This window comes from Neomonachus schauinslandi, chromosome 3, assembly GCF_002201575.2.
Source record: "Neomonachus schauinslandi chromosome 3, ASM220157v2, whole genome shotgun sequence".
NCBI classification, from domain to species: Eukaryota; Metazoa; Chordata; class Mammalia; order Carnivora; family Phocidae; genus Neomonachus; species Neomonachus schauinslandi.
This window is the reverse complement of record NC_058405.1, coordinates 102,240,834-102,267,630: the sequence shown is the minus strand read 5'-3', so window position 1 is coordinate 102,267,630 and position 26,797 is coordinate 102,240,834. Positions and strand designations below refer to the sequence as shown.

General features: G+C 36.8%; 1 protein-coding gene across 1 annotated transcript in view; it reads right to left on the bottom strand.

The window, feature by feature from the left end:
• THSD7B (thrombospondin type 1 domain containing 7B) overlaps positions 1–26,797 on the bottom strand; it is a 727,150-nt gene that overhangs the window by 305,172 nt on the left and 395,181 nt on the right. Inside the window, exon 11 of the mRNA XM_021695876.1 lies at positions 23,746–23,849. Within this exon, the coding sequence (XP_021551551.1) occupies positions 23,746–23,849 (104 nt within the window). The remainder of the gene's footprint in view (positions 1–23,745; positions 23,850–26,797) is intronic.

Sequence of the window (26,797 nt, the reverse complement as noted above, 5' to 3'; positions counted from 1 at the left end):
AGTCAGGAAACGACAGATGTTGGTGGGTATGCAGAGAAAGGGGAACCCTCCTACACTGTTGGTGGGAAAGCAAGCTGGTGCACCCACTCTGGAAAACAGTATGGAGGTTCCTCAAAAAGTTGATAATAGAGCTACCATATGATCCAGCAATTGCACTAGTGGGTATTTACCCCAAAGATACAAATGTAGGGATCCTAAGGGGTACGTGCACCCCAATGTTTATAGCAACGATGTCCACAATAGCCAAACTATGGAAAGAGCCAAGATGTCCATTGACAGATGAATAGATAAAGAAGATGTGGTATATATACACAATAGAATATTATGCAGCCATCAAAAATCTTGCCATTTGCAACAACGTGGATAGAACTAGAGGGTATTATGCTGAGCGAAATGAGTCAGTTCGAGAAAGACATGTATCATATGACCTCACTGATGCGAGGAATTCAAAATCTCAGGAAACAAACTGAGGGTTGCTGGAGTGGTGGGGGTGGGAGGGATGGGGTGGCTGAGCGATAGACATTGGGGAGGGTATGTGCTATGGTGAGCACAGTGAATTGTGTAAGATTGTTGAATCACAGACCTGTACCTCTGAAACAAATAGTACATTATATGTTAAAAAAAAAAGAAGAAGAAGAAGATAGTAGGAAGGGAAGAATGAAGGGAGGAAAATCGGAGGGGGAGATGAACCATGAGAGACTATGGACTCTGAGAAACAAACTGAGGGTTCTAGAGGGGAGGGGCGTGGGGGGATGGGTTAGCCTGGTGATGGGTATTAAAGAGGGCGCGTACTGCATGGAGCACTGGGTGTTATATACAAACAATGAATCATGGAACACTACATCAAAAACCAATGATGTAATGTATGGTGATTAACAGAATAAAAAAATAAAATCTACATATCTGAAAAAAAAAAAGAAGTCCCCTTTAATATTTCTTACAGGGCTGGCTTAGTGATCACAAACTCCTTTTGTTTTTGTTTGTCTGGGAAACTCTTTATCTCTCATTCTATTCTGAATGACAGTGTTGCTTTATAAAATATTCTTGGCTACATATTTTTCCCATTCAGCACGTTGAATATAGCATGTCACATTCTTCTGGCCCGCCAGATTTCTGCAGAGATATCTGCTGGTAACCTGATTTGTCTTCCCTTGTAGGTTAGGGACTTATTTTCCCTAGCTACTTTCAGGATTCTTTATCTCTGTATTTTACAAATTTAACTATGATGTGCCTTGGTGTTGGCCAGCTTCTATTGATTTTTTTTAAAGATTTTATTTATTTATTCATAAGAGACAGAGAGAGAGATGCAGAGGGAGAAGCAGGCTTCCCGCTGAGCAGGGAGCCTGATGCGGGACTCAATCCCAGGACCCTGGGATCATGAACTGAGCTGAAGGCAGATGCTTAACCATCTGAGCCACCCAGGCGCCCCGAGCTTCTGTTGATTTTGATGGGAGTTCTCTGTGCCTCCTGGATTTGGATGTCTGTTCCTTTCCCCAGATTAGGGAAGTTTTCAACTATAATTTGCTCAAATAAAACTTCTGCCCCCTTTTCCCTCTTTTCTTCTTCTGGCACTCCTATGACACGAATGTTATTACACTTTATGGAGTTGCTGAGCTCCCTAAGTCTACATTCATGAACCAATATTTTTCTTTCCCTCTTCTTTTCAGCTTCATTATTTTCCATAATTTTACCTTCTATATCATGGATTCATTCCTCTGCTTCTTCCATCCTTGTGGTCATCACATCCAGTCAGTTCTGTATCTTGGTTATAGTATTTTTTATTTCAGCCTGACTAGTTTTTAGGTCTTTTATCTCTGCATTAAGGATCTCTCTGGTTTCTTCTATGCTTTTCTCAAGCCCAGCTAGTATCCTTATGATTGTTGCTTTAAATTCTAGTTCAGGCATATTACTTATATCTATTTTGATTAGCTCCCTGGCCATGATTTCTCCTTGTTTTCTTTTGGGATGAATTCCTCTGTATTGGCATTTTGTTAGCTCTCTGTCTTTTGTGTGTTAGGAAAGCCTGTGCCTAGTTCTATTTCCACTAGAGCTGAAGATTTGCAGCACTCTATGATCAGTAGAAATGGTATGTGTGTGTGTGAAGGCAGGGTGGGGGTTGGGGGGTGGGTTTGTGCTGGTCTTCTTGGGGAGGGGCCTGTTGCTGTTCTGGCTCTCAATCACACTTGTCCTATTAAACAAGGCCCCTGCAGAGTGCAGTGGGGTAGGGCTTGGTATAAGTGGCTCAATCCTTCACTGTGGCACTGTGCCACTTGCTGATGTCCCTTTGTGCTGATGGGAGGGGTGAAAAATAGTGTTGGCCTGCTCTCTTCTCTGGAGATGGGAGTTTGCACCCACCACTGTTCAGGTAGTCCTCACCGAAGAGCAAACCATCTCCCCTCTTGTGTCCCAGGCTTCTGTCAGATCCATGCCTTCACCCTGTTTGTGTTGGCACTGTCTGCCCACCTGGCAACAGTGCAGTGCACCTGTGTTTTATCCCAGGAGTGGGGCTGAGTTTCAAAACTACGAATTTTAGGGACCCCATGTGGCATGGACCGTGCTGATCCTCTGGGGGAGGGTCTGGCTGTGCTGTGGCTGGTGCTGGTTTGTCCCAGAAAAGCACTCTTATGAACTGACTGCACAGGGGCTTGGATTTTATGGTAAAGCATAGCAAAAAGCAGGCACCCAGCTTAGTTGCCCTCAGCAGTGTCTCTGCTCATATGCTAAAGAACAGGGCAGCTCAATGGCTCCGGAAGGCTCTTTTGTCCCCTGTGAAGTAGTGCCACCTCTCCTAATGCGCTCCAAGGAGAGGAAGTGTCTCTCACAGTGCAACCCAGGAGATTCTTAGAGCAAGCTGTCCACTCCTGGGCCCCTGCTCTCCTTCTCTGCAGGAGCTCCTCTAGGCCTGCCAAACTCCACCTGACGAAGGTGCAGACTTTAAAAACTTGTCTTTGAGCTCTGCTGCTTGTAAAACTTGCAGTAATCGGCCCCTCTCATTTTCCCCATCAGTGGTTTTGGGGAAGTATTTTTCTCATGAAATCCCCTATGTGCTGTTTTATCTCTCATTCTCCCTCTCCACGATCAGGGCTCCCTCTCCTCTACCTCACCCGCAATTCTTTTTTTCCCCCAAATCATATCACTGCACCTCCTACCTTCCACCATGTGGCCTCTTCTCTCCCTCTAGTTGTGCAGTTTGTTCTCTCAGAATTCAGATCAATTTTCTGGGTGTTCAGAATGATTGGATAATTATCTAGTTGTGTTCCAGGGACAAGGCAAGCAGAAGGTCCTCCTATACTCCCTGTATTCTTGTCTTTAAAATGAAGGCAAGGCCTCTATTTGCATTGAAATTATTCCATCTTTATTTCCTAAAATAATGCCTAGCACACAGTCATTGCTTGATAGATATTTTTTGAATTAGTTAATTAATTTTAAAAATATAGGAAGATTGAGTTTGCTATTTAGACAACAGTGGTACATTCTGATTTTTAGTTCACCAATTATTATTAATGGAAATAAATTTATGGCCATTAAGAAACACAATTAAAATTACAATAATAACTTCAATTTCTTAATGTTTCCCTGAATTTTTTGAACTTTAATTTTTGAGAACCAAATAATTTTATTTTTGAAACTAAAATAAAGCATTTATTTGTATTAAAGCAGAGCTCTCATATTCATTCCTGTTCTTTTTCTTCTGTTACATTTACATAAAATAAAACAACATTTTTGAATAAAATTATTAATAGGTGTCTTTTCTCTTGGAAGTTAGTTTAGGTAAAAAAGTATTTGCTTCATATGACATAGAATTTTTTCTTATTTTCTAACATTTTTACTAATAATGTATATCAATTTTCATAATCAGAGAAAAAAATTAAACGTAAGTTAAAAAATGAATGAAAAGCTTCCATATATAATTATACAGAAATGCATTTGTATTATCAATATTAAATAAAATTGAAAAGGTTGTAGCATAATATGAATCTGAATTTTAAAAATGCCTTATATATGCACATGCATTTCTGGAGATACACACTAAGCTACTTTTGAGTTCATTTGAGAAGTGAGATTGTGCTTGAACTCATGAAGGAAAAAGGCTGAATTTATTAATACTGTACTTTTATTTTCCTTTTCAATGGCCATAACTTCATTTTCTAATACATAAGATATTAAAAAAGTAAAACTCATCTCTTCTTGTCTTTAAGAACATCCTTCCAACAATTTCTTCCTCTTTCTCCATCATAAGTTTCTCTTTCTACTGAAACATTTACCTCAGCTATTAATTTTCCAATATTAGAAACTAAAAAATAAATGAATAAACTCCACTGCCCCACTACTTTATTCCCTTCACATCAAAAATTGTGACAAGGTTTTTCATTTTTATTGTTTTCCCCAATCACCATCTCTAGTCTTCTCTCGAACTAACAGCAATCATACTCTCATAATCCTCCCCCACTCCACATAACTCTTCTTGCCAAGATCAACAGTGACCTCCAAGTTGTTACATCTCATAGGCCATTCTCCAACCCATTTTACTTCTTCCAGCAATAGTTGGCACAGTCAATCCCTCCTCCTCCTTGAAATATTCCATTCTCTTGGTCTGCAAGGCTCCATACTCACCTGGTTTTCCTCCTATAGAACTGATTTCTTTTCCTCTATCTCTTTTGCTAGCTCCTCCTCATTTCCCCAATCTTTTAGTTTTGGGTCAGTCCTTGGACTCTCTCCTAGCTACATGGATTCCCTTGGTGATCTCATCCAGTCTCAGTTTAAATATCAACTATGTGCTAAGGACTCTCAAAACTGTATCTCTAGCCATCCTAGGATAATTCTTCTCTCATGACATTTTTCCAATCCTTTTACACATCCACACAACCCAATTCCCAAAACATATTCAAAATCTGACCATTTTAGTCCTCTAATCATAGCATCTTGGTCAAAATCACCAGCATCATTCCCCTGGATGGTTTTAGTATTTTCCTAGTTGGATCCTTGCTTGGATCCTTCCACCTAAAGTCTACTATCCACTCAACAAACATGTAAGTCAGATCACATCAGTCTTCTGCATGAAATCTTCAATGGCTGCCCATTCCACTCAGAATAAAAATCAAAAGTCCTTACCAGAGTCTCTTCCACCTTTCTGACCTCTTCTCTCCCTTTTCTCCTCCTGGCTTTTATGCTCAAGATTCATTGTCTTTTGCTGTTCCTTGAATACAACTGGTTCTTTATCTCAGGACTTTTATATTTCCCAGATACAAGCATCATTCACTCCCGCCCTCCTCCAAATATTTGCTCAAATGCCACTTTCTTAACAAGAGCTTCCCTGATCAACATATTGGAAATTAAACCATTCTCCTCACCAAACTCGTACACTTCTGATTTTTCTTTCCTGATGCATATTTCTCCAACATTTATTACCATCTGACATAACATACCATTCCTTTCTTTTGCTGATAATCTATTTCCTTTCATTATAATTTAATTTCCAGGAGGTAAGGAATTTTTATTTTATTAATGTATTAGTATCTAGCACTGGTGCTTATGATATAAATATATATATATATATATGTCATATATATATCATATGTATATATATGACTGGTGCCCATTAAGTATCTGTTTAATTAATTAATAAATAACTGAATGCATTGACAAACAATCATGCCTGAGAGAGCCAGAAGAACATTTTGAAAGCTGGGGTCCAGAGCCAGTCACCTAGGAGCCAGGAAGAAAAAAGCAGGATCAGCAGTTCAAAAGGAAGCTGGGGGCAGTTGGGTTAATGTCCATAACAAACATTAATGGGCTGGTTGTGATGCAGTGCCAGGTGCAATAATTTTTTTAAAGAGGCAGTGGGAGGGAGATTTTCATATTGCCTTATGAATTATAAGAAAGGTTATAAATTCCAATTATAAAAAGACTTTAATTCCTTTCGTCAGTCATGAGAATTACAACAAATGAATTCATCCCTAGCATAGCCACATATACTTTATTCTCCACACCTCCACACCAAGGTGGTTTTTACAGCTTTGATGCTTTTTTCTACATGTCCTCTGCTTTCTTTGTCTTCTCTGGCCTGTCTTTTCCTCTACTCTCCTCAGTCATTGCAAGAGCTCTTTCAGTGTTTCTTCCCATACACATTTGATCCATCATCTTTACTTTTTCCATATTCTAATATCAAATAAACTACCCATCATCACAAGCATGAATGTTTTTCCTTGGCTGATTTCACTTTTCCTTTTTCTAGCATGTGCCTTCTATTAGAGCAGTGCTATCCCCTCATGAATTCTTATAAATTTCCCATCTCCCAATTTTCAGGCAGTATAAATTACATGTCAGGGACAACACATTCCTGCTTTTTCACACAAAATTGCTAATAAATTTTGAAAATCTGATTATCTATATGGAAATGTCCTAATGAACAACAGTTGGATAGAACACACACACACACACACTCATCCTATAATCTATAATCACCATACCAAACTGTGTCATTAAATAGGTAGATGGAATGGAGATAGCACACCATAAAATTATCATTCAAGGAAAGGAAGCAAGGAAGCAAGGAAGGCAGGAAGGCAAGCTTGTAAATGTTCATAACCTTTTGTAAATTACAAAATAACATGCCCAAGTTAAATTCTCCATTATTGTTGATTAACTGATATTGCTATAAGTATGGATATTTCAGTTGGAATAAATTAATGTTTTTTTCTTATGGTTTAGAAACTTGCAGAGGGCAGGGGCAAGTAGGAATAAGAAGCAATTAAAATAGAATTAAGTTTATAAATGCTAACTATAATGAGATTCCTATTTGATTTCCCTTAGCACATAAAATGTAGAGGAAAATTCTATCCATGAAACAAATTTTTGAAAAATCATAATCAACCTTTATCTACTTCTTTTCATTTCATGAAGTAGATAAAATATTTTTTCATCAAGCACATAACAGTGAGACACAGCAATGCTCCTGTAAGGAATATTGTTCAATGCTTTATTGCCCAATTGAGAAAACAGACATAAAAGATTGCATATAATATCATGTTTTATGGTTTAAAAGCAATTTCTCAAAAATATAACAAATCTATAGAGAAAGTTTAAAAACTGTATCTATCATTCACTTGTGCCAAATCAATTTCCTATAGTGAATAGGAAAATAAAATATAATAGCAACTATTCAAAGTTAAAAATATGTATGTTTAAGTTTAATAGCCAGTTAAGCCACAAGTTTAGAATTTTTTTTTAAATGTGATAAGAATATGTTGTTGCTTTTCAATAAAAAATGTTTCCCCCAATCTTTCTATATCTTAATAAAGTAGCTGACAGTTGCACTAAAATTTGTTATTTTGTAGTTTGTCCTCAGATTTCTTCATCTGAAAAACCTAAATGCAACCTTTCAATGGCGCAAAATAAAATCAATAGCTCTTATAGTTCATCATATATTTATACATGTTTAAATAAAGACTACACCAAATTAGTTTAGTAAATTTGCTCTAGAATATTGTCTGTACTATAGAAGTTAGGCACTTTGGGTTCAATCCAAGAATGTGAGAGGAGAAAATGATATACAATACCTTCAAGGTCAGGTAATGAGTCATGATGGAACTTGGCTTTAAATATTTAAATTGCCATATTTATGGATTCATCTTTTGGCGATCAATTTTTTCCCCTTAAGATATCTGCATATTTCTTACCTGGAATTTGTGGCATTAGGAAAAATTCTCAAATCTCGCCAAGCTAAACTCAGTATGCTTACCTATAAAATACGTTGTAAAGGCAGAGGAAAGGATGCTAGGACAGTAGGGTCATCCTACTATTTATTTGCTGAGATCTCCTCCAACCTTCCTATCTATAATTCTTTGGAAAAGACAACAGATCTTAACAAGAATGCCCAATCCAAGTATTATGGGAATAATAATAAAACAGTTCACTGGAGATAAAGACAGAAAAGGCAAAGCAGTAAACATGAGTCAAATATTTGAATCTGATAGGCCAGTTACAGGGAACCTAGTTTCAAGAAGGTCAGAGTTTTATGGTTAAGGAATAGCTGAGTGTATTAGAATGGCCCAAGCAATGAGCAAGGAAGCCATACCATCCAAGAATTTCTAGTCACTGGAGTTTTCCCCTAGGGACTAGATATTTGTGATGGTTAATTTTGTGTCAATTTGACTGGATCTCAGGGTGCCCAGATATTTGGTCAAACCTTATTCTGGGTGTATACATAAGGATGTTTCTGGATGAGATTAACATTTATATTGGCAGACTGAGTAAAGCAGATTGACCTCTCCAATGTGGGTGGGCCTTGTCCAATTGTTGAAAGCCTGAATAAAACAAAAAGACTGAGTAAGTGAGAACCTTTCCTGCCTGTTTGAACTCGAACATTGTTTCTTTCTGGCTCTTCCTGGGTCTAAGTCATCTACCCTTCAGACTTAAACTATACCACTGGCTCTCTTGAGTCGTCTCTATCTTGCCCACTATAAATCTTGGCATTTGTTAGCCTCCATAATCATGTGAGTCAATTCCTTGTAATTTAATAATAATGGTATATAATTATAATACATATTATATAAAATTATTATATTATTATATATTATATATAATATTATGTATATATTTTTTCTTTGTTTCCCTTGCATGATTTTCTTCATAGTCTAGGAGCTTAGAGATCAATGGAGAATATTTACATAAAAATTTGTGATACGAAATATGTAAAGAAAAAAAATCATGCCAAATGGATTTATCCTCTCAAAGAACCTTAAACCACTTACAGAAGGAGGATAATGGTATTTAACTTTTGATGTTCTGGGTTAACATGTTATTACCATGATACTGATAGCCATAAAGCATATAGCTTAAAACAAAATTCAAAGGAAGAACTCAATCATCAGTGAATGAAAAAGGTCAAGTCATGCAGGACACAGATTTATAAAGCCTAACTCAGCGTGGCCAATAGAAGATAAAATATTTTGGATGTCAGGTATTAATGGAAACAAATTAGTCACATGAACCTCAGCACTTAAAGAAATTAAGACTGGAAATTCCACTAACTAAAAAGACTTTTTCATTTCAGTAGGGCAAGATGTTCTATTTAAAACTAATATATTTTTCACTGCCCGTGGTATTTGTGTACTGTTTGAGGGATGGGGGCATGATATAAAGCAAAGTTCAAAATTCCCAAGGGAATCTTATAAAGGCAACACAGGCAAAGAAAAAAATAGGCATTTGTGTATGTTAAATACATTTTAGAGAAAAGACTAAAAATCTATCATTCAAATATAGTACTATGAACTAGGTAAAATAGAAAAATAAATATTCAATTGATAAGTTGTGTTATTTATTTAACCCATTTCCTTAGCATTTGTGGTTACGATATTGCTGGTTGTGCTAGTGTTTTAATTGGAATAGAGAGTTGTTTATCTTTCTTTTTTAAAAAATATTTTATTTATTTATTTGAGAGAGAAAGAGAGGGGAGGGGAGGAGCAGAGGGAGAGGGACAAGTAGACTCTGTGCTGAGCATGAAGCCTGACGCGGGACTCAGTCTCACTATCCTGAGATCATGACCTGAGCTGAAATCAAGAGTCTTAACTGACTGAGTCACCCAGGTGCCCCCAGACTGTTGTTATTCTAACACGACTCCACTGAGGAAATGTAAAGAAAATGGAGACAATAAACAGCTCACCTAAGAAATTACATGTGAGATGTGATAGTGTGGATCAGCAGTGACACTGCAGAGAAAGATGGGGAATAAAGGAAACATGAAAGTTATGTAGTTATGTTAATAATCATTTAATATGGGTGTGTGTGTGTATATACATATATACACATGTGCATATATGTACATATATACATATAGTATATTTGAAGCTCTTTCCATAATAAAAAGTAAAAAAGCTAGCATTAGTTAGAATTCTATGACCACAACAAAAAAGATGAGCAATGTCATCTATTTTCCAGATACTTACTGGGTGCCTAGAATGTGCCAGATGCTATGTATCAGGGTTACAAAGATGAATAAAACATAATTACAGCCTACTAATAAGAGCAAGATAAGTAAACCAACAATTCAGCTAGCACCAAAAGAAAATGAAAGAATGTTAGGACAAGGTGGGAAAATAATCTTCATTCAGAAAAAAGTAGAGTTTGAGCAAAAAAAAAAGGCAAACTCCCTGGAGAAAATTACGTGCATAGCTGAATTACATAAAGGAGGGGCAGGGCCAGGTAAGGTGAGAAATGAAAGTAGGGACTAGATCATGAATAGCTCTATATGTCATACTTCAGAAATAAACACGGATGCACTAAAAATGTTAAACAGGTGGTAATATAATGAGATATTAACTCCAGAATAATCATTCAGAAATATGAGGCAGATATTTGGAAAATATTATTATATACTCCAGAGATGGTGATGAGGACTTGAACTAAACTGGCAGTAGTAAGGAGAGAGAGAAGAGAAGAGATATGGGGTAGAATCTGTAGAATCTCCTGCTCAATAAGATATGATTAGTTAAGAATTGGGAAAATTCTACAATAATAAAAGAGATGCCACTCTTTTAAATATGAAATCCAGGAATAACAAGTTTGTTGTATTGATGTGTATTGAAGATTATGAAATTGCAACTGGGAGGGGCTCCTGGGTGGCTCAGTCAGTTAGGCATCCAACTCTTGGTTTAGGCTTAGGTCATGATCTCATGGGTCTGGGGATCAAGCCCCAAGTTGGACTCCACACTCAGTGGGGAGTCTCTTTGAAGATTCTCTCCCTCTGCCCCTCCTCTCACTCACACCCTCTGTCTCTCAAATAAATAAATAAATCTTAAAAAATTAAAAAAATAATAAAATTGCAACTGAGAGAACCAATTCTGGTTAACTTAAGCCAAAGAGACAGAGAGATAAAGGTAGGGAGAAAGAAGGATATGAGATATTTCACCAAACAGGAGGAAAAAAAAATAACACCACCACATCTCAAAAACAAACAAACAAAAAACTAGGGCAGCTCTTCAGTTTGAATAGCAAGAAAATTCTATTGGAAGCACCACAACTGGTTCGCTCAACTTAATATTCAAAACCCAGGAGACTAGTCTTAATGACTGGCTCCGAAATTATATCCCCTATACCTTGGCAAGAAGAGAGCAATCTGATTCATAGTTCCACTAAGAAATAAAAAAACTCTGTAGTGGAGATAGGAGTGCTAACATACGTATTTAACCTATAAGATGAAATGACTGGAGCTAATCATGCTATACATAGAAAGGCCAATGCAAAGTGACATCATGATCAAGTCATGGTCCAGAGCAATTAGAATTAACTGGGATGATGAAACTGTTGCCGGACACTAGGGAAAGGTGAGGGTCTTTATGTCCAACAGATATCAGTGGTTAGCCTGAGGGGAAGAAATAGCCTCATATAGAAAAAATATTCGTAGATAAAAAGTTGCAGTGACAAAGTTATTCCTCTAATAATACAAGGAAGAAAGTGTACTTAACAAATGCCAACTGTGTTAACAGTTGATTAGATTATTACAATGATGCCATTTATACAAGTTAAACTTAGCAGTTTCCAAAATATAAACATAGAATAGTTCTTTACGTGCGGTATAATTATACCATTCACGTCACTCCAAAACCCGGACTTTCAAGAGGAGCTGCTGATAAGATGGCAGAGTTCTCAAATCTGCAGTCTGCCTGAGTGCTTTAGTATTTAATTATGAGTTCGCAGTTTTGCAACTGTCATTATTACCATTTGCTAACCAATTGCAAATTCTCAACTGCTCTGGATCCACACATCAAAACAAATTCTTTAAAAATGCTTTAGCATGACTCTGGCTTAAATTGCATTTGTAATTATTTTACAGCTATACACACAGTTAACCAATTAGCTTATTAACCTAGCACAGATAGTAAGAAATATTTATATGGGAGGCATTCTGATTAGTCCTTTAAATGTAAAGGTATTTTAAAATTACATCTATTTAATCATGAGAAAGTGAAGCTAACACTACACTTCTGGATCTAGAAGTAGGATTTCTCAACTTTGGCACTATTGCTATGCCAGAACCAAGCCAGTTGTACCTCCCGCCTTCCAGTCTTTACCATCAAAAATGTCTCCAGATGTTGCCAAATGTCCTCTGGGGGCGGGGGGGGGGGCAAATTCACCACAGGTAGAAAATCACTGCTCTGGAGAAAGTGAAGCAATCAAATCCTGTGCTCTGCTATAGGTAAGGGACAAAATCCTCCCACTTTTCATGTTAGTTCCTAGAGGGGAACCTGATAACTACACAAGTTTAATTCATGATCTCGCCATTAGAGAATCAGGTTGTATGGTATTTTATCACCATCTCATTATCTTACACAAGAAATATCCTTTTGAAACAATTTGTAAAATACACACTATAGAGTAAAGGTGACACAGACTCTACTCTCTAGAAGATTAAATTCCTATAAGCACATGGTTCATTTTCCTATTTCTTGATTGAAGCATAAAGTTTTTTGTAATAGTAATTTTAACAATGGTATACTTTCTGATTTTGCTTTACAGAATAAAATTACACATGAATTATACGTACTTTTATTCATCATATTTTGGCCAATGTTCTGAACTTCCTATTCTGGTATACAAAGTAGTAACTGTTGAGCAAACATTTACTGAACAACTATTAGTATATAGTACAAGGTGATTTGGAAGCATTGGTGATAGAAAGATGAATAAGTTACATTTTGGGAGCTGAAATATATAATAAGGGGGGCAGTAGAGGCATAATGGAATAAAACACATGAAGTATGAGTAAGTAAGGAGTGTACACTTGGAACTGTTTAACTACAACTGGAAGAATGGACTATGTGGGGAAGGAAGTAATATCTGGAATGGGACTAGGAGGTGCAGGACTGAACAAGTGGAGGAAGATAAGAGTTCCAGGCTAAAGAAGAAGCTTGGCATTAATGAATGCTTTGTGGATGATGGGTGTCACTGGGGCAATGGCTAGCTGGTGGGGCTCTAAGAGACAACAGTGGGAGAAGTAAAACAGAATATTAGGTTAGGAGAATATTTAGGGCCCATGTAATGACTTTGGATGGGAAAAGGTCAGCCAGTGAAAATTCTTTGGTAGGTGAACGATAAAAATCAGATGAATTACTCTATGCGGCTAGCCCTGGCTTCAAAACAAGGACAGATTAATAAGAAATGTACCTAGATATAAGGAGAACCATTGGAAAGTTACTACAAAACTCAGAAACACATTAACAGTGATCTAGAAAAGAGAGAAGAGATTGTGGGGACCTTATGAAGACGGAACTGCCAGGATTTGATGGCTAACCTTCTTTATTAATGGATGGTGGACATTCAAATACTTGAGACTGAAGAATCAGGAAGAAAAATCCAGGGTTTTGTAGGTAGTGAGTTCATTTTTGGAAACAATGAATTTAAACCATCAGTATATTGTCTGCAGGGCGAGTAATGATCAGCAGGTGAAAGTTCTAATCTGGAGTTAAGAGAGAGATTTGCCTTGAAAAAAAGACCTGGTGATCATCTTAAAGCTTAAAGCTTTAACAGCTTAAAGCTTAAAGCTCCAGAGAAAGTTAGGGTTCTCCAGACAGACATAAAAATGGGGACAATGAAAGCAAAGAGGAAAACTATGAAGATTGGGGCCATGTAAGCTTTGGATAGAAGAAGAAAAGTCAGGCTCAGAGATTAGGATCTAATATTCAAGAGACGTAGAGAGGCACCAGCTGAAAACTGGGACATGAGAGTGGAGGTGGGGAGTCTCAAAAAGAAAGGGAGACCCTTCAGAGATAAATATACATATATATGACTCAAATATATACAGGATTTAAAATTAGAAGATCATGGGTGACTACCTGGAAAGCCATTTCATAAAAACTCTTTCATCTTTCTTCCTCAAGGCTCCTGCATCTGTGTCCTGATATTTTTCCCTAGAGTTTAGAGTTAAGGGAAAAAGGACTTTCTTCTTTCTAACTCCTGAATTTATCTCTTCATTCAGTTGCATCCCCTCCTGTCTCCAGAATCATACTCACATTAGTATTTTCTCCCTTAACACCTTCAGTATATTTCTTTAACCATTTATTTCTATTTTTTCTTCATATTTGTGTAAGGTGGTCCTTCTGTGCTCTTTGAACCCTGAGCTATAATGCTAACTTCTTTCCTTTTCTTTGACAAATATTCTGTAAAGTCATCTATGAAATACCTGTTTCCTCTCAGACCTTGGTCTCAAAACTATGATTTTTTTTTTCATATACAATTACTTCACTGAGACTAGACTCTGAATATTCAGTCCAGTCAGCTGCCAAATCCTTTCTCTCATCTCTACTTACACAATTATTTCTAAAACATTTGGCAATACCACATATATATTTCTTAAAAATTTCCCCTCTGTGATTTTTTTGCTACAGTACCCACATTTCTCAATAACAGAAAAAAATGTTGGTTGATATTTTGTGAAAAATACCATCTGTAGGCAAATAGATTTGGGCAAATTCTCTGCTAAAAAGGAAAACGGAATAGATTTCTTCACCCCAGCATTTCTAAAAGACTTCAATATGCTAATTCTACATTGGGAATTTTTAAGAGGAAGATCATTTGGTCACAGAACAGCCTTTTTGTTTCATGTAATCAATGAATCTTTCCCCTAATTTCCCCTTAGTTTCATAACATTCACATTCTCTCTGGACCTGAAATATTCCTACCATCCAAGCTTTGAAAAGGGGAAAGGAATTAACAAATTGTGAACAGCCATAAACATTGGTAAAAGCGGCAAGAAACTGGAATCATCATTCCCATTGTGAAAACTGAGGCACAGATAGGTTAAATTGTTGATCAAGTTCACACAAGTAGTGAGTGGCAAAACCGTAATTTGAGCTAAGGTATTTCACATTCCAGTGAGAAGTAAAGTTCTTTTCATCACACGGGATTGCCTCTAGGTCTTATGCCTCTACTTTTTCTCTGTCCTTTCTCTGAACTGGCATCAACTACAACCTGTGAACAGATGATTTCAAAATAGATGTTATTTTTCTAAAAATGATGTCAAATTTCTTATCAATATTAATCATTCTCATTGGTCTAAAACTACTGAATCTTTTCATTTCATCACTGTCTTTTGCTCTGTGTATACATTTGGCAACTAAATGCCACTGATTTTTTTTTTCTTAAACGCCTTTTATATACCGTCCTTCTAATGCATTCCCAAAGTAAGCATTCCTACCAGTAGAGGCTTTCAGAACCCTTTGCAGCAAAATCACAAAGCCTTAGGGAACCTCAAACTTCTTAGTTTCAGTTCCTACTTTCAATATATTGCTATGAGGTTGATCCTTCTATGAACCGACTTGAGTGTAATTAATAGATTTTTAAATCTCATTCCTTATGCATCTGGTTAAAAGACTGGTTTTTGTCCCACCACGTGAATCCTTCAAACCATGGTTGGCTTAGAAAGGCACTTGTTTTGCAACTTTTGTATCTATTTGAATTCAGAGCGTGGCTAGTCTGAGTTTTGATGCTCCTCTGTTAGTTTTCAGAGCCTCTAGAGCAAGTAGGAGTTCCTCCTCCTTTTGCTGCTACTAGAAGGAGTGCTGGAGTTTCTGTTTTCTTTAGAAATGCAAATAAAAATGTAAAAACATTACTTCTTTCTGATACAAGCCTAAGATGGCTCCTGGGATAACCAGAAATGAATACTTTGACTTTAGTAACCTGAGTGCTAAGGGAAGCCTGGAGATTCACATCTATTTGAAGAGACTGAATTCTGGTCCTGGACAAGAGAAGTATAATCCTATTACATTTACGCTGTTTGCAGTAGACTTTGAAATTCATATTAACATTCCTGAGGGGAAGCTAGTACTGTAAATGAGAGCCATGCAGTCAGAAGAGAAAATTATTGCTCCTAGTTTAGCAAATGATTGCATTACTCAAATGAAAAAAAAAAAAAATTACCCCCTCCCCATCCCTACCCCTGAGACCCATTTCATCAGGGAAATACCTACTAGGGAAGTGAGCAGGTGGACTTCAGAGTTACTTTGTACATTGTATTATAGCTTATGGTAAAAAATGGAGAGGCTAGTGAAAGACAACATCTCCAAACCTGCACTTAGTTAACATTGTGTTACTAAAGCATCGTGCTTTGGGTCACTCACCTCCTTTAATATTTATTTTTAATTTATTGCCAATTTTAAAAAATGTGCATATTCTACCTGCAGCAACCATGAAAGCTCCAAAGCTAATCTTATCCTTACACATGAAAAGGAAATGAAAAATAACTCCAAGAATCATTATTCACTTACATAAAAAATGCAATCTTTGCTAGAAGTTTCACACTTTACTCTCTAAACTAATGCCTACGGTATTATAAAACCCATTCTTTTGTTAAAATCTGAGGATATTTTAAATTAGAGAGTTGCCCTACACTGTCAATTTAACTTCTACATTCTACCTGATCCTCCTTGTATTTTCACACTAAAAAAATTTTATTTAGAGGAGATGTTTTTAAAGTTCCTTAAAAATATTTATAACCAGGCATTTTTGAATCAGGTGCTAATTAATAAGATATACTACTAATAATAAAAAAACCATGATGTCCTCCAACTGGTTATTCTGGTCTTGAAGTCAGAACTGAAGTTAGAAATCACCCCAAGAATGATCTTTAGTATCAAGAATACTGGGGTCTGATTATTTTTAACTGTAAGATGAGCAGTTATTAAAAATGGTATCACAAGTTATTGAAAATAGTGTTCATTGCCTAGATTGAAAATCTTAGTACATAGATTTGGGCTCTCCAATGGTATCATGCCCTCCCTTCTTGAAATTGCTCGGAAAGATATCACTACATGTCCTTCCCATTTAAGAAACATTTACATCTGTGGAAAGAGTTCCAGGAGGCAGCTACCTTCCCCCCTGAAAATGCCCATTTTGTTCATCTTGAATTAAAGAGAAGCAGTAATTCCACTTTCCTTCCCAGAAAACTTTCTGCTTCCTCCTCTCACACCAAAAATAAAACAAAAATAGAAAAGACTATCTCTGTCTTTGATTATTGCTTGGTCACAGTTAAAACCTATATACTTGTCTTCTATGGATCTACTGAAATGACTTTTTTTTTTTCTTCTTCTTCTTATGATCTATGTAGATAAATAGGACAGAGACTAAATGTGAGCAACTTATAAGGTTAAATGCCTATGACTTTCTTCATCTGGAGAATAAAAAGGTCAATCATCCAGAGATACTCTATTTCTCTCTTAAAATGCAAGGATACTTGGCATCAGAAAGAAGAGAATGACTAGCTGATTGGCTGTTTCAACATTTTATCAACAGGCTAAAATCACTTCTTTACTTCAAAGTGTACATTTTTGTTGTGTTTCTGTATGTTCTTCCAGATATGTTTTTCCCATCAAGACGACATAACTAGAGAAAAACATTTTTTGGTCATAAATTTAGAGTACTTGGACCTATAATATGAATAGTTTACTGTTAATTCAGCTTATGTGATATCTTTATTTTCCTGTTTTATATGGATATATAGTTTATATTTATATAGTCCTGCAAAAATTATATAAATCAATTTTTAAAAATTTAATCCCATGTTAAATGTCTTTGAAAAGTAAGGAGTTTCCTCAAAAAGTTAAAAATAGAACTATCCTATGATCCAGCAATTGCACTACTAGGTATTTACCCAAAGAATACAAAAATACTAATTCAAAGGGATACATACACCCTGATGTTTATAGCAGCATTATCTACAATAACCAAGTTATGGAAACAGCCCAAATGTCCATTGACTGATGAATGGATAAAGAAGATGTGGTGTATATATATATATATAATATATAATATATATAATGGAATATTATTCAGCCATCAAAAAGATTGAAATCTTGCCATTTGCAACGACATGGGTGGAGCTAGAGAATACAGTGCTAAGTGAAATAAGTCAGTCAGAGAAAGAAAAATACCATATGATTTCACTTATATGTGTAAGTTAAGAAACAAAATAAATGAGCAAAGGGAAAAGAGAGAGAGAGGAGAGAGGAAGGCAAACCAAGAAACAGACTCTTAACTCTAAGGAACACACTGATTGTTACCAAAGGGGAGGTGGGTGGGGGGATGGGTGAAATAGGTGATGGGGATTAAGAAGGGCACTTGTGATGAGCACCGGGTGATGTATGGACCATTATATTGTATACCTGAAACTAATATTACACTGTATGTTAACTAACTGCAATTTAAATAAAAACTTAATAAAAAGAAAGAATTAATATGTGAAATAAAGCATAGTTTGCTAAAATGACAGACCCATACAAATATATATTTCATATGAATTTACATTTTTGAATACCAGGTATTTTTGCTTTACTATTAAGAGCTTTAGACTATTTTTTTTCCTTAGCTTTTTCCTATTTCTAACCTTCTCCCTTTTTAAGAATAAAGGTAAATCAAAACTCATCTTGATAGTGGATTATTTTGCCAGTTGTTTTTTTCTGGAAAAGACCTTTATTTAAAGAGATCCCTTGGATGCAAAGAAAACACAGATCCCATCAAAACTACTGTGTAAGAAGACTTGGCCAGGGACAAAAACCAATTAAGGAAGAACAAAAAGATCTGACCAAGATAGAGTTCTGCCTCCACTGGTCCACATAAACATTGCTCAGTGAAAACAAACTAAAGAATAATATAGGTACATCACAGAAGTCAACGATATCCTAGACCGGACAACTGCAGTCTCCAATACCCACTCTGCATCTGGTATACTGCTGTCTATGTCCACTTGCATATCAAAGACTGAACACTGGATGGTGAGGGGAGGGAAAAATCTCTTGTGAGAATTTATAAGCCCAAGCTGGCCTTTCCATGATTTTATGGTCTAAATTCATGCTCCCTCTGTGATTCAAAAACTCCTCAAAGAGAAATTTAAATTTATGGTGTTTTTAAATTGATAGGGCATCCATGGAACTGAAAAGTATAAAAGCCACCTGGCTAGCATGCTAAAGCAGGTGAAAGAAGGGAACTGATGGTCTCTTAATTCTTTATTTGCACTTTTTTTTGATCCTCCTGATTTGAGGCTAGGCCTTCATCTCCATTCTCTACCAGTTGTCCAAAGTACATAATGCCTCTGGTTTTATATCCCCAGAGAATAAACCTCTAAGCTCCCAAAAGAATAGGAAAAGGGATGACACTGCTCACCGTTTTTAATCAGACTTCCAAAAGCCCCTGTTTTGCTCCCACCCCTAACACACACACATACACACACACACACACTTGCATACTTCCTTCTGCAGAATGTGCTAACTTTCTGGAGTTCTCCAGGACAAATCACTTTGTTTCTCTTCAGCCCCCACACCTTCACCCCTGCCAACACTTTGGCATAATCTTGTTCTGCAAAGTCCTTTACTGTATCTCCACTCACTTTCTAAAACATATTGTGACTGAGGTTACAGATGACTCCTCATTTTCTTGAAGGTGAGGTTAATGTGCTTCTTGTTCTCTGGAGCAATTTTATAAAAGAGATCTCGGGCGCCTGGGTGGCTCAGTCGTTAAGCGTCTGCTTTCGGCTCAGGTCATGATCCCAGGGTCCTGGGATCGAGTCCCACATCGGGCTCCCTGCTCCGCGGGAAGCCTGCTTCTCCCTTTCCCACTCCCCCTGCTTGTGTTCCTACTCTCGCTATGTCTCTCTCTGTCAAATAAATAAATAAAAAATCTTTAAAAAAAAAAATAAATTAAAAAAAAAAAATAAAAGAGATCTCATTGGACATTATTTTTATCTTATTGTTTCACATCTTCCTCACTGGTTTTGAAGTAATTTTAGAGAAAAGATGGAGTAGAAATGTCTTTACTTCACTATCTTAAAATTGGAGAGCCAGGCCACTACTTTAAAAGTACAAATTTCCCAACAGAAAAACACTAGGAATTCTCTAATATTGGTGTCTAATTTAGAGAAAACTCAAGGGGATCACTTGCCTAGTCTAAGGGAGTATGAGGTTTCCAGCTAGAATCTGTTTAAATTGAAATCCAAAGTAAAATTATTCTAAGATAAAATAATTTGCCATTTATGTGATAAGATTCCACATAATTTAGGAGCAACATCTCAGAAATTACTAAATGGTTTTGCAGTGAAAACCAACCATTATGATACGCTAGTATCAAAGTGTCAAAGTCTAGGCCACCATATGGAATTAAGTCGTGCACCACACAAAAGTGCCATTTTTAAAGAACTTCATTCCTAGAGATATTGTTGATCTAGATATAACAATTTTCCAATAGAAAGTAGTCAAGGTCTTATAATTACAAGATCATATTATTATAACAATATTCTGACATGGAAGTAAAATGTTTTAAGGAGGTGGTCTCTTCCCTTAATTTACAGTCACTATCTAGCCTCATAGAAGTCCTGAATGAAACTAACTTGCCAATCAAATTCACATGTATAAATGTTCTGAGAGGCACATCATTTCCAAAGTGTAATTGTTATAAACTGAAGTGACCCAACATTCCTATGTCAAAGCCTTAACCCCACGTATTACTATGTTTGAAGATAATAAAGACCGCCCAAATCAGCTTGCTCTTTGGTGGTAAGGCCAGCAATACACTTTACTCTCCTACCTCAGGGGTATATTGACTCTCCAGCCCTATTTCATAATTTAGTTCTGTGGGGATCTTGATTGTCTTTTCCTTCAATCAGATAGCATACTAGTCCATTATATTAATGACATTATTCTGAATGGATCCAGTGAGCAAGAAGTAGCAACTACTGTAGGCATTTTGGTAAGAGAGTAAGAAATAAATCTGAAAAAACTCAGGCACCTTCTACCCCAGGGAAATTTTTAGAGGTTCAGTGGTGTGGGGCATGTGAGGATATCCCTTTAAGCAATGAATAAGTTTTTGCATCTGGCCCCTCCTGCAACCAAAACTAGGCACAACACCTAGTGGGCCTGTTTGGATTTTGGAGGAAACGTATTCCTTATTCAAGTGTGTTAGTCCAGCCTATTTACCAAGAGACCCAACAAGCTGCTAGTTTTAAGCAGGTCCCAGAATGAGAAAAATCTCTATAACAATCCAGGCTGCTGTGCATACTGTTCTGCCACTTGGGCCATATGATCCAGCAGATCCAGTGCTACTCAAGTATCAGTAGCAGACAGGAACACTGTTTGCAGCCTTTAAAGGCTTCTATAAGTGAATTTCAGGACAGGTCCCTAGGATCTGGGAGCAAGCCCTGACACTCTCTGCAGGTAACTATTCTCCTTTGCAAAACAGCTTCTGTCCTGATACTGTGTCTTGCTAGAGAATGAAGGCTTAATCATGGGCCACCAAATTATCATGCAACCCAGGCTGCCTTCATGAACTGGGTGTTACCTAATCTACCAAGCCACAGTGTAAGGCATCATCAAATGGAAGTGGTGTATAGATGATTCGGCCCACGCAGGCCCTGAAGGCATAAGTAAGTTACATGAGTAAGTGGGCAAATGTCCATGGTCCCTACTTCTGCTACAGTACCTGCTCTCTTCTAGCCTGTACCTGTGGCCGCATGGAGAGTTCCCTAAAATCAGTTGATGGAAGAAGAGAAGGATCCAGCCTAGCTCACAGATGGTTCTGTACAATATCTAGGCACAACTCCCAAATGGACAGCTATAGCACTATAGCCCCTTTCTGAGATATACCCCTGAAAGAGACAGGTAAAGAGAAATCTTCTCAGTGGATAGAATGTAAAGCAGTATACCTCGTTGTTCACTTTGCTTGGAAGGAGAAATGGCCAGATACGTGATTACATACAGAGTCATGGACTGTGGCCAATGGTTTTGCTATATGGCCAAGGTCTTGGAAGAAACATGATTGGAAAGGTGGCGACAAGGAAATCTGGGTAAGAGTTATATAGATAGACCTCTCTGTGTGGGGAAAAATGTGAACATATTTGAGTCCCATGTGTATGTTCACCAAAGGGTGACTTCAGCAGAGGAATATACTAAGAATAATCAAATGAACAGGATGACCTGTTCTATGGATACTATTCACCTCAGTCATCCTTCTTTCTCCAGTGGCTCCTATCATCATCAAATGGGTTCATGAACAAAGTAGCCATGGTGGCAGGAATGGAGGTTATTCATAACCTCAGCAATATGGACGTCCACTCACCAATGTGAACCTGACTGTGGCCATCACGGAGTGCCCAGTATGCCAGCAACAGGGAGGAACACCAAGTCCCTAATATGGCACCACTCTCAAGAGTGGCAAGCTAGCTACATGGTAGTAGGTTGATTACACTGGACCACTTCCATCATAGATCTAGGACAGTACTTTATTCTTACTGGAATACTTATCCTAGGTATGTATTTCCCTTCCCTGCAAACAATACTTCTGCCAAAACTACCATCCATGGACTTACAAAATGCCTTGCACCATAGTCATGGTATTCCACATAGCATTGCTTCTGATCAAGGAACTCACTTCACAGCAAACAAAGTGTTGCAATGGGCCCATTCTCATGGAATTCACTGATCTTACCATGTCCCCCACAACCCTGAAGCAGCTGGCTTGACAGAGTGGTGGAAAGGTCTTTTGCAGACTCAATTAAAATACCAGTTAGGTGGCAATACCTTGCAGGGCTGACACAAGGTTTTACAGAAGGCTGTATATGCTCTGAATTAGCACCTGATTTTTGGTACTGTTTCCCCCCTAGGCAGGATTCATAGGTCCAGAGATCAAGTGGAGGGAATGAATAGAAGTGGCATAACTCTCTATAACCCCTGGTGACGCACTAGTAAAATGTTTGCTTCCTGTCTCCTGTGATCTTATATTTTGCTGCCCTATAGGTCTTTGTTCCAAAAGAAGCAATGCTTCCATTAGGAGACACAATGAGATTCCATTGACCTGGATGTTAAGACTGCCACCTGGCCATGGGGGGCTCCTCTCAGCTCTGAATCAACAGACAAAGCAGGGAGTTATTGTGCTGGCTTGCTTGACTGATCCTGACCAATACGTTAACTTACACAACAGGAAGAGACACTTAATTCTAAATATGCCTTTTAGAAAAAATTATAAAGCCAGTATAATGCAGTTGGTTCCACAGGGTCTGATTTTGCTACATACCTCCCTTTACCAACAAAGTGGTTAGATTTTAAGAATAAAGCACTTCTTATCAAGCCTCATTTGATTGGTACCTGGATTATGAATGAAACAGAAAAGTGAGCAGTCTGATGAGGCTGAGTGCTTTTCAGAGATTTCAATATGTCACACCTAGGCATTGATGATTAAAAGCACTTCTACTTTGATCCAGAAGACTACCTGCAATGTCTTCTAGGAATTTAAATAGTTCCTTTCTATGCATATTATATAGAACACATAGTAAGTATAAATATAACAATTACATTTAAGTCATGGTTATTAAGATTAGTCCATTCGTTCAATTACTCTTAATTCATTTCACAAATATTAATGAGCACCTAAAAGTGCAATGTATACTGTTGGTCTAATCACAGACATATTCTTCATTCCTTGGATCATGTCCAGTATGTGTTTGGAACAGAAGCATTGAGATATGCAAACGACTGAGAACAGATATCTGCTTCCATTGCATTAACTCTCAGATACACTAGCTGGTTTTGGTTAAAAGATGGTATAATATCAACATTACCTAATGCCAAACTTAAACTCAAATACTGGTAAGTATAAATAATTCAATCCAATAATATCATAATTATTTAAATATAAAATAAGCAATAGTGTATAAGAATAACATAATCTAAAATTACATCTTAACAGGAAAACTGTTTAAAATTCCCTTACCTCTTGTTTGTAGTCCTTTTCCACAGCCTTCACTGCTGCCCATTATCCCCTGCCTGACAGACTCTGGCACCAAGATACAAGGGCTCCATTTCTGTGGTTTCCATCTGTGATTACAAAGAACAGCAGACTAAGAATTTCACCATGACAAACATGCGGAAGAAATACATCACATAAACAGTAATTCAATAAAAATGGATTTAAAACCAATGTCATAAAATGGAGCCCTGGCATGCACTAGGGAGGACAATAGTCCACTCTACCCTAGATTCATGGTTAATGTAGTATTTCCATTTTTAAAAATGTGGACATTTTCCATATAAGCTGTAGTCCATAGAGCAAGGTGGCAGTAAAAATCCTTAAAAGCAAAGATCAAACCTAGAAGGTTTACCCTCCTTATTATCTAAAATTACCTTAAAAAAAAAAGAAAGAAAGAAAAGTAGAAGGAGGAGGAGAAGGAGAAGGAGGAGGAAAATGGAAAAAAGAGAGAAAGAAAAAAAACCCTATGTCCCACTGGAGTTTTAGAGTATCAAGGCTTGAAAATCTAAAAGTTTGGGGTGTAAACCTTCACACTTGATCTTCTGCTTCAAAAGTTTTTATAAGGTGGTGTCTAAGACTTTAAAATGACTCAGACATCTCAATAAGTCATAAAGTAAAAGGGAGGTGGGGAGTCACAGGGACCTATCTTACGCGATAGTTCATCTCATGGAAGAGGAATGGATCCACCTCTGATGAATCATCAATATTTCTAGTCCTCAAAGAAAATATTCTCTAAGGAAGTCTTGTGGTTTCTCACTGTTTTCCTTTCTCAGGTAAACAAAACTTTCTATTTTTATGACCCACAGGACAGACTGACTTATATCCTTAAACTTGTCTCTTCAGAATGTACCAGAAAACCCAAACCTTAAGTGTAACCACAGATTCTGCTCTTTCCTTAGTATATTTTCACACTTTTTCATATGAGCTAATACCTCTGATAAGAGATGCTACTTCCAAAGATGAAACAGAAACATGAAGCAAAAATATTATTGACCAGCTTTGCGAGATGAAATAATTGGTATATACAGATCTCTAGAATTTTTTCATCTTGCAAAACTGGTCAATAATATTGCATATAATATAATCATTGACCTCACTCAAGTGGCCTCCATACTGGGAATAGTTGAGCAATTGTAGAAAAATCAAGAAACAGCTAAACAAAAACTTATCACTTAAAGAAATCACCCCTTAATTTTAAATAATTGTAAATTTACTTTGCACATGCATAGATTCATTTAGTATAATTCCAAAACACAGAAACTGAAGTGGCAAAGGGTTTTTGTCCAATTTTTCAACAGTTATGTAGCATTCCTTCAGATTCCTTAAGTTTACTGAGGCTTTCTAGATCAAAATGAGACTATGGAGTTCAGTCTAGTTTAGTGTACTGCATAAAGTGAAATAGAAAGAATTTCAGAACTCTTGTTAAAGTCAGTTTTGGAATGATAAACTTGGGCTCAGAGAGGTTAAGTGAAATGTCTGAGATTGCACAGCTCAGCAGGCCAGTTGTACCTCCTAAAACCCTGAATGTTCAGCTACAGACCCTTGACTTCATGGTCAATTCTATGTAAGGATACATCACCATGCTGTCTTCCCTTTTGCTTATTAACTTAATGTGTTGGGAGAGGCTCAGATTCACAGAGAAATTTCTACAGACATTTTGATTCTTTTTTAACTTGGTAAGCATGTGAATATATCACCTTAATGGAGTCAAAAAGAAGATTCAGAAGATAATGATAAAGGTCCTATATTAGCTTGCCTCTCTAACATACCAATGAGGAGGGATGCAAAAATTGGAATCATGTTGCTCAAAATTCAAGGGTGTTTTACTGAGGAGCAGAGAATCATGCTGATAACTTGTATACATGTTAAACTAGGCATCAAGAGAAACGATAACAATGATCCAATCCAGACACACCAAAACTGGTTTCTGGGGAAAATGGCAGGAGGTCAATGATGGAAACGAGTTCAAACATGAGTGGCTAAAATAAAGTGCAACCAGAGAGTAAAGAAAGGGGACAAGAGAAAGGAAAAATCTCACTAATAACATCTAGGATTTTCTCTGATTATAAAAGCCCTGGGTTCATAAAAATGTCTAATAACATTTGATTTGGCTAATTTTTTCAATTGGCCCCAAGAGCTCTTTTGCTCAGCTCAGAAGTTTCAATATTTATATATGGTACAAAGGGATGAATATTGACAGTGTTTCCACAGCAGCCTTGTGGTTAATGAAGGAACACTGGTAGTCTGGGCATGTTCCCAGTATTTATTCCCATCCTCCTTAAACTGGCCATTAGATAGAAACAATGAGAATAAAGGATTATAAAATTGATAGTAATGCAGACTCTTCAATGACACTCTAATTTTATCTAATGTGAGGAGTCTTCTTTAAAAAAAAGAGAGAGAGAGAAAGAAGGAAAAAGAAAAATAACCTGTATTTTCCCAAACAAATTAGCCCTTGAATTTCATAGCTTTAAGTTATAGTTTTTCAAATAATCAGGAGAAACACCAGACATTTTTATTAAAGGCATTTTTAAGTGTGCTAACTATATGAACTTTAAGACAATTTTTTTTTTCACAAATCAGTAAAACTCAACAGTGAATGGATTTAATCCAGATGTACTCTAAAGCAAAGCTTCAATCCAACATTAAAAGAATGGACATTAATGACTAAACACACAAATCTCAGGCATTGCTTTTATAAATAAAAATCACTAATTTGTCAAGAGGGAACATGTAAGTACCATAAATACTTTAAAAGTCATTTTCCCTTTTTTTTAATGTATATTTTATCTGTAGGTTAAACTTCTTTTTCTAAGAGGATAGTTTCTTAAAATGTGTACAAAACTTAAGAACCAATTTTTTTTAATGAAAGTAAATAATTATTTTAAAAGTACATATTTGTTCTTAGTTCTTGATTAAAGGCTTTAGGATGAAAATGATAGAATGAGGTAACTTATGTGTGTGCTTGTTTTCCAGGTAAAGACTTTATCCTGAATATCTTTGGAACTTAATCCTT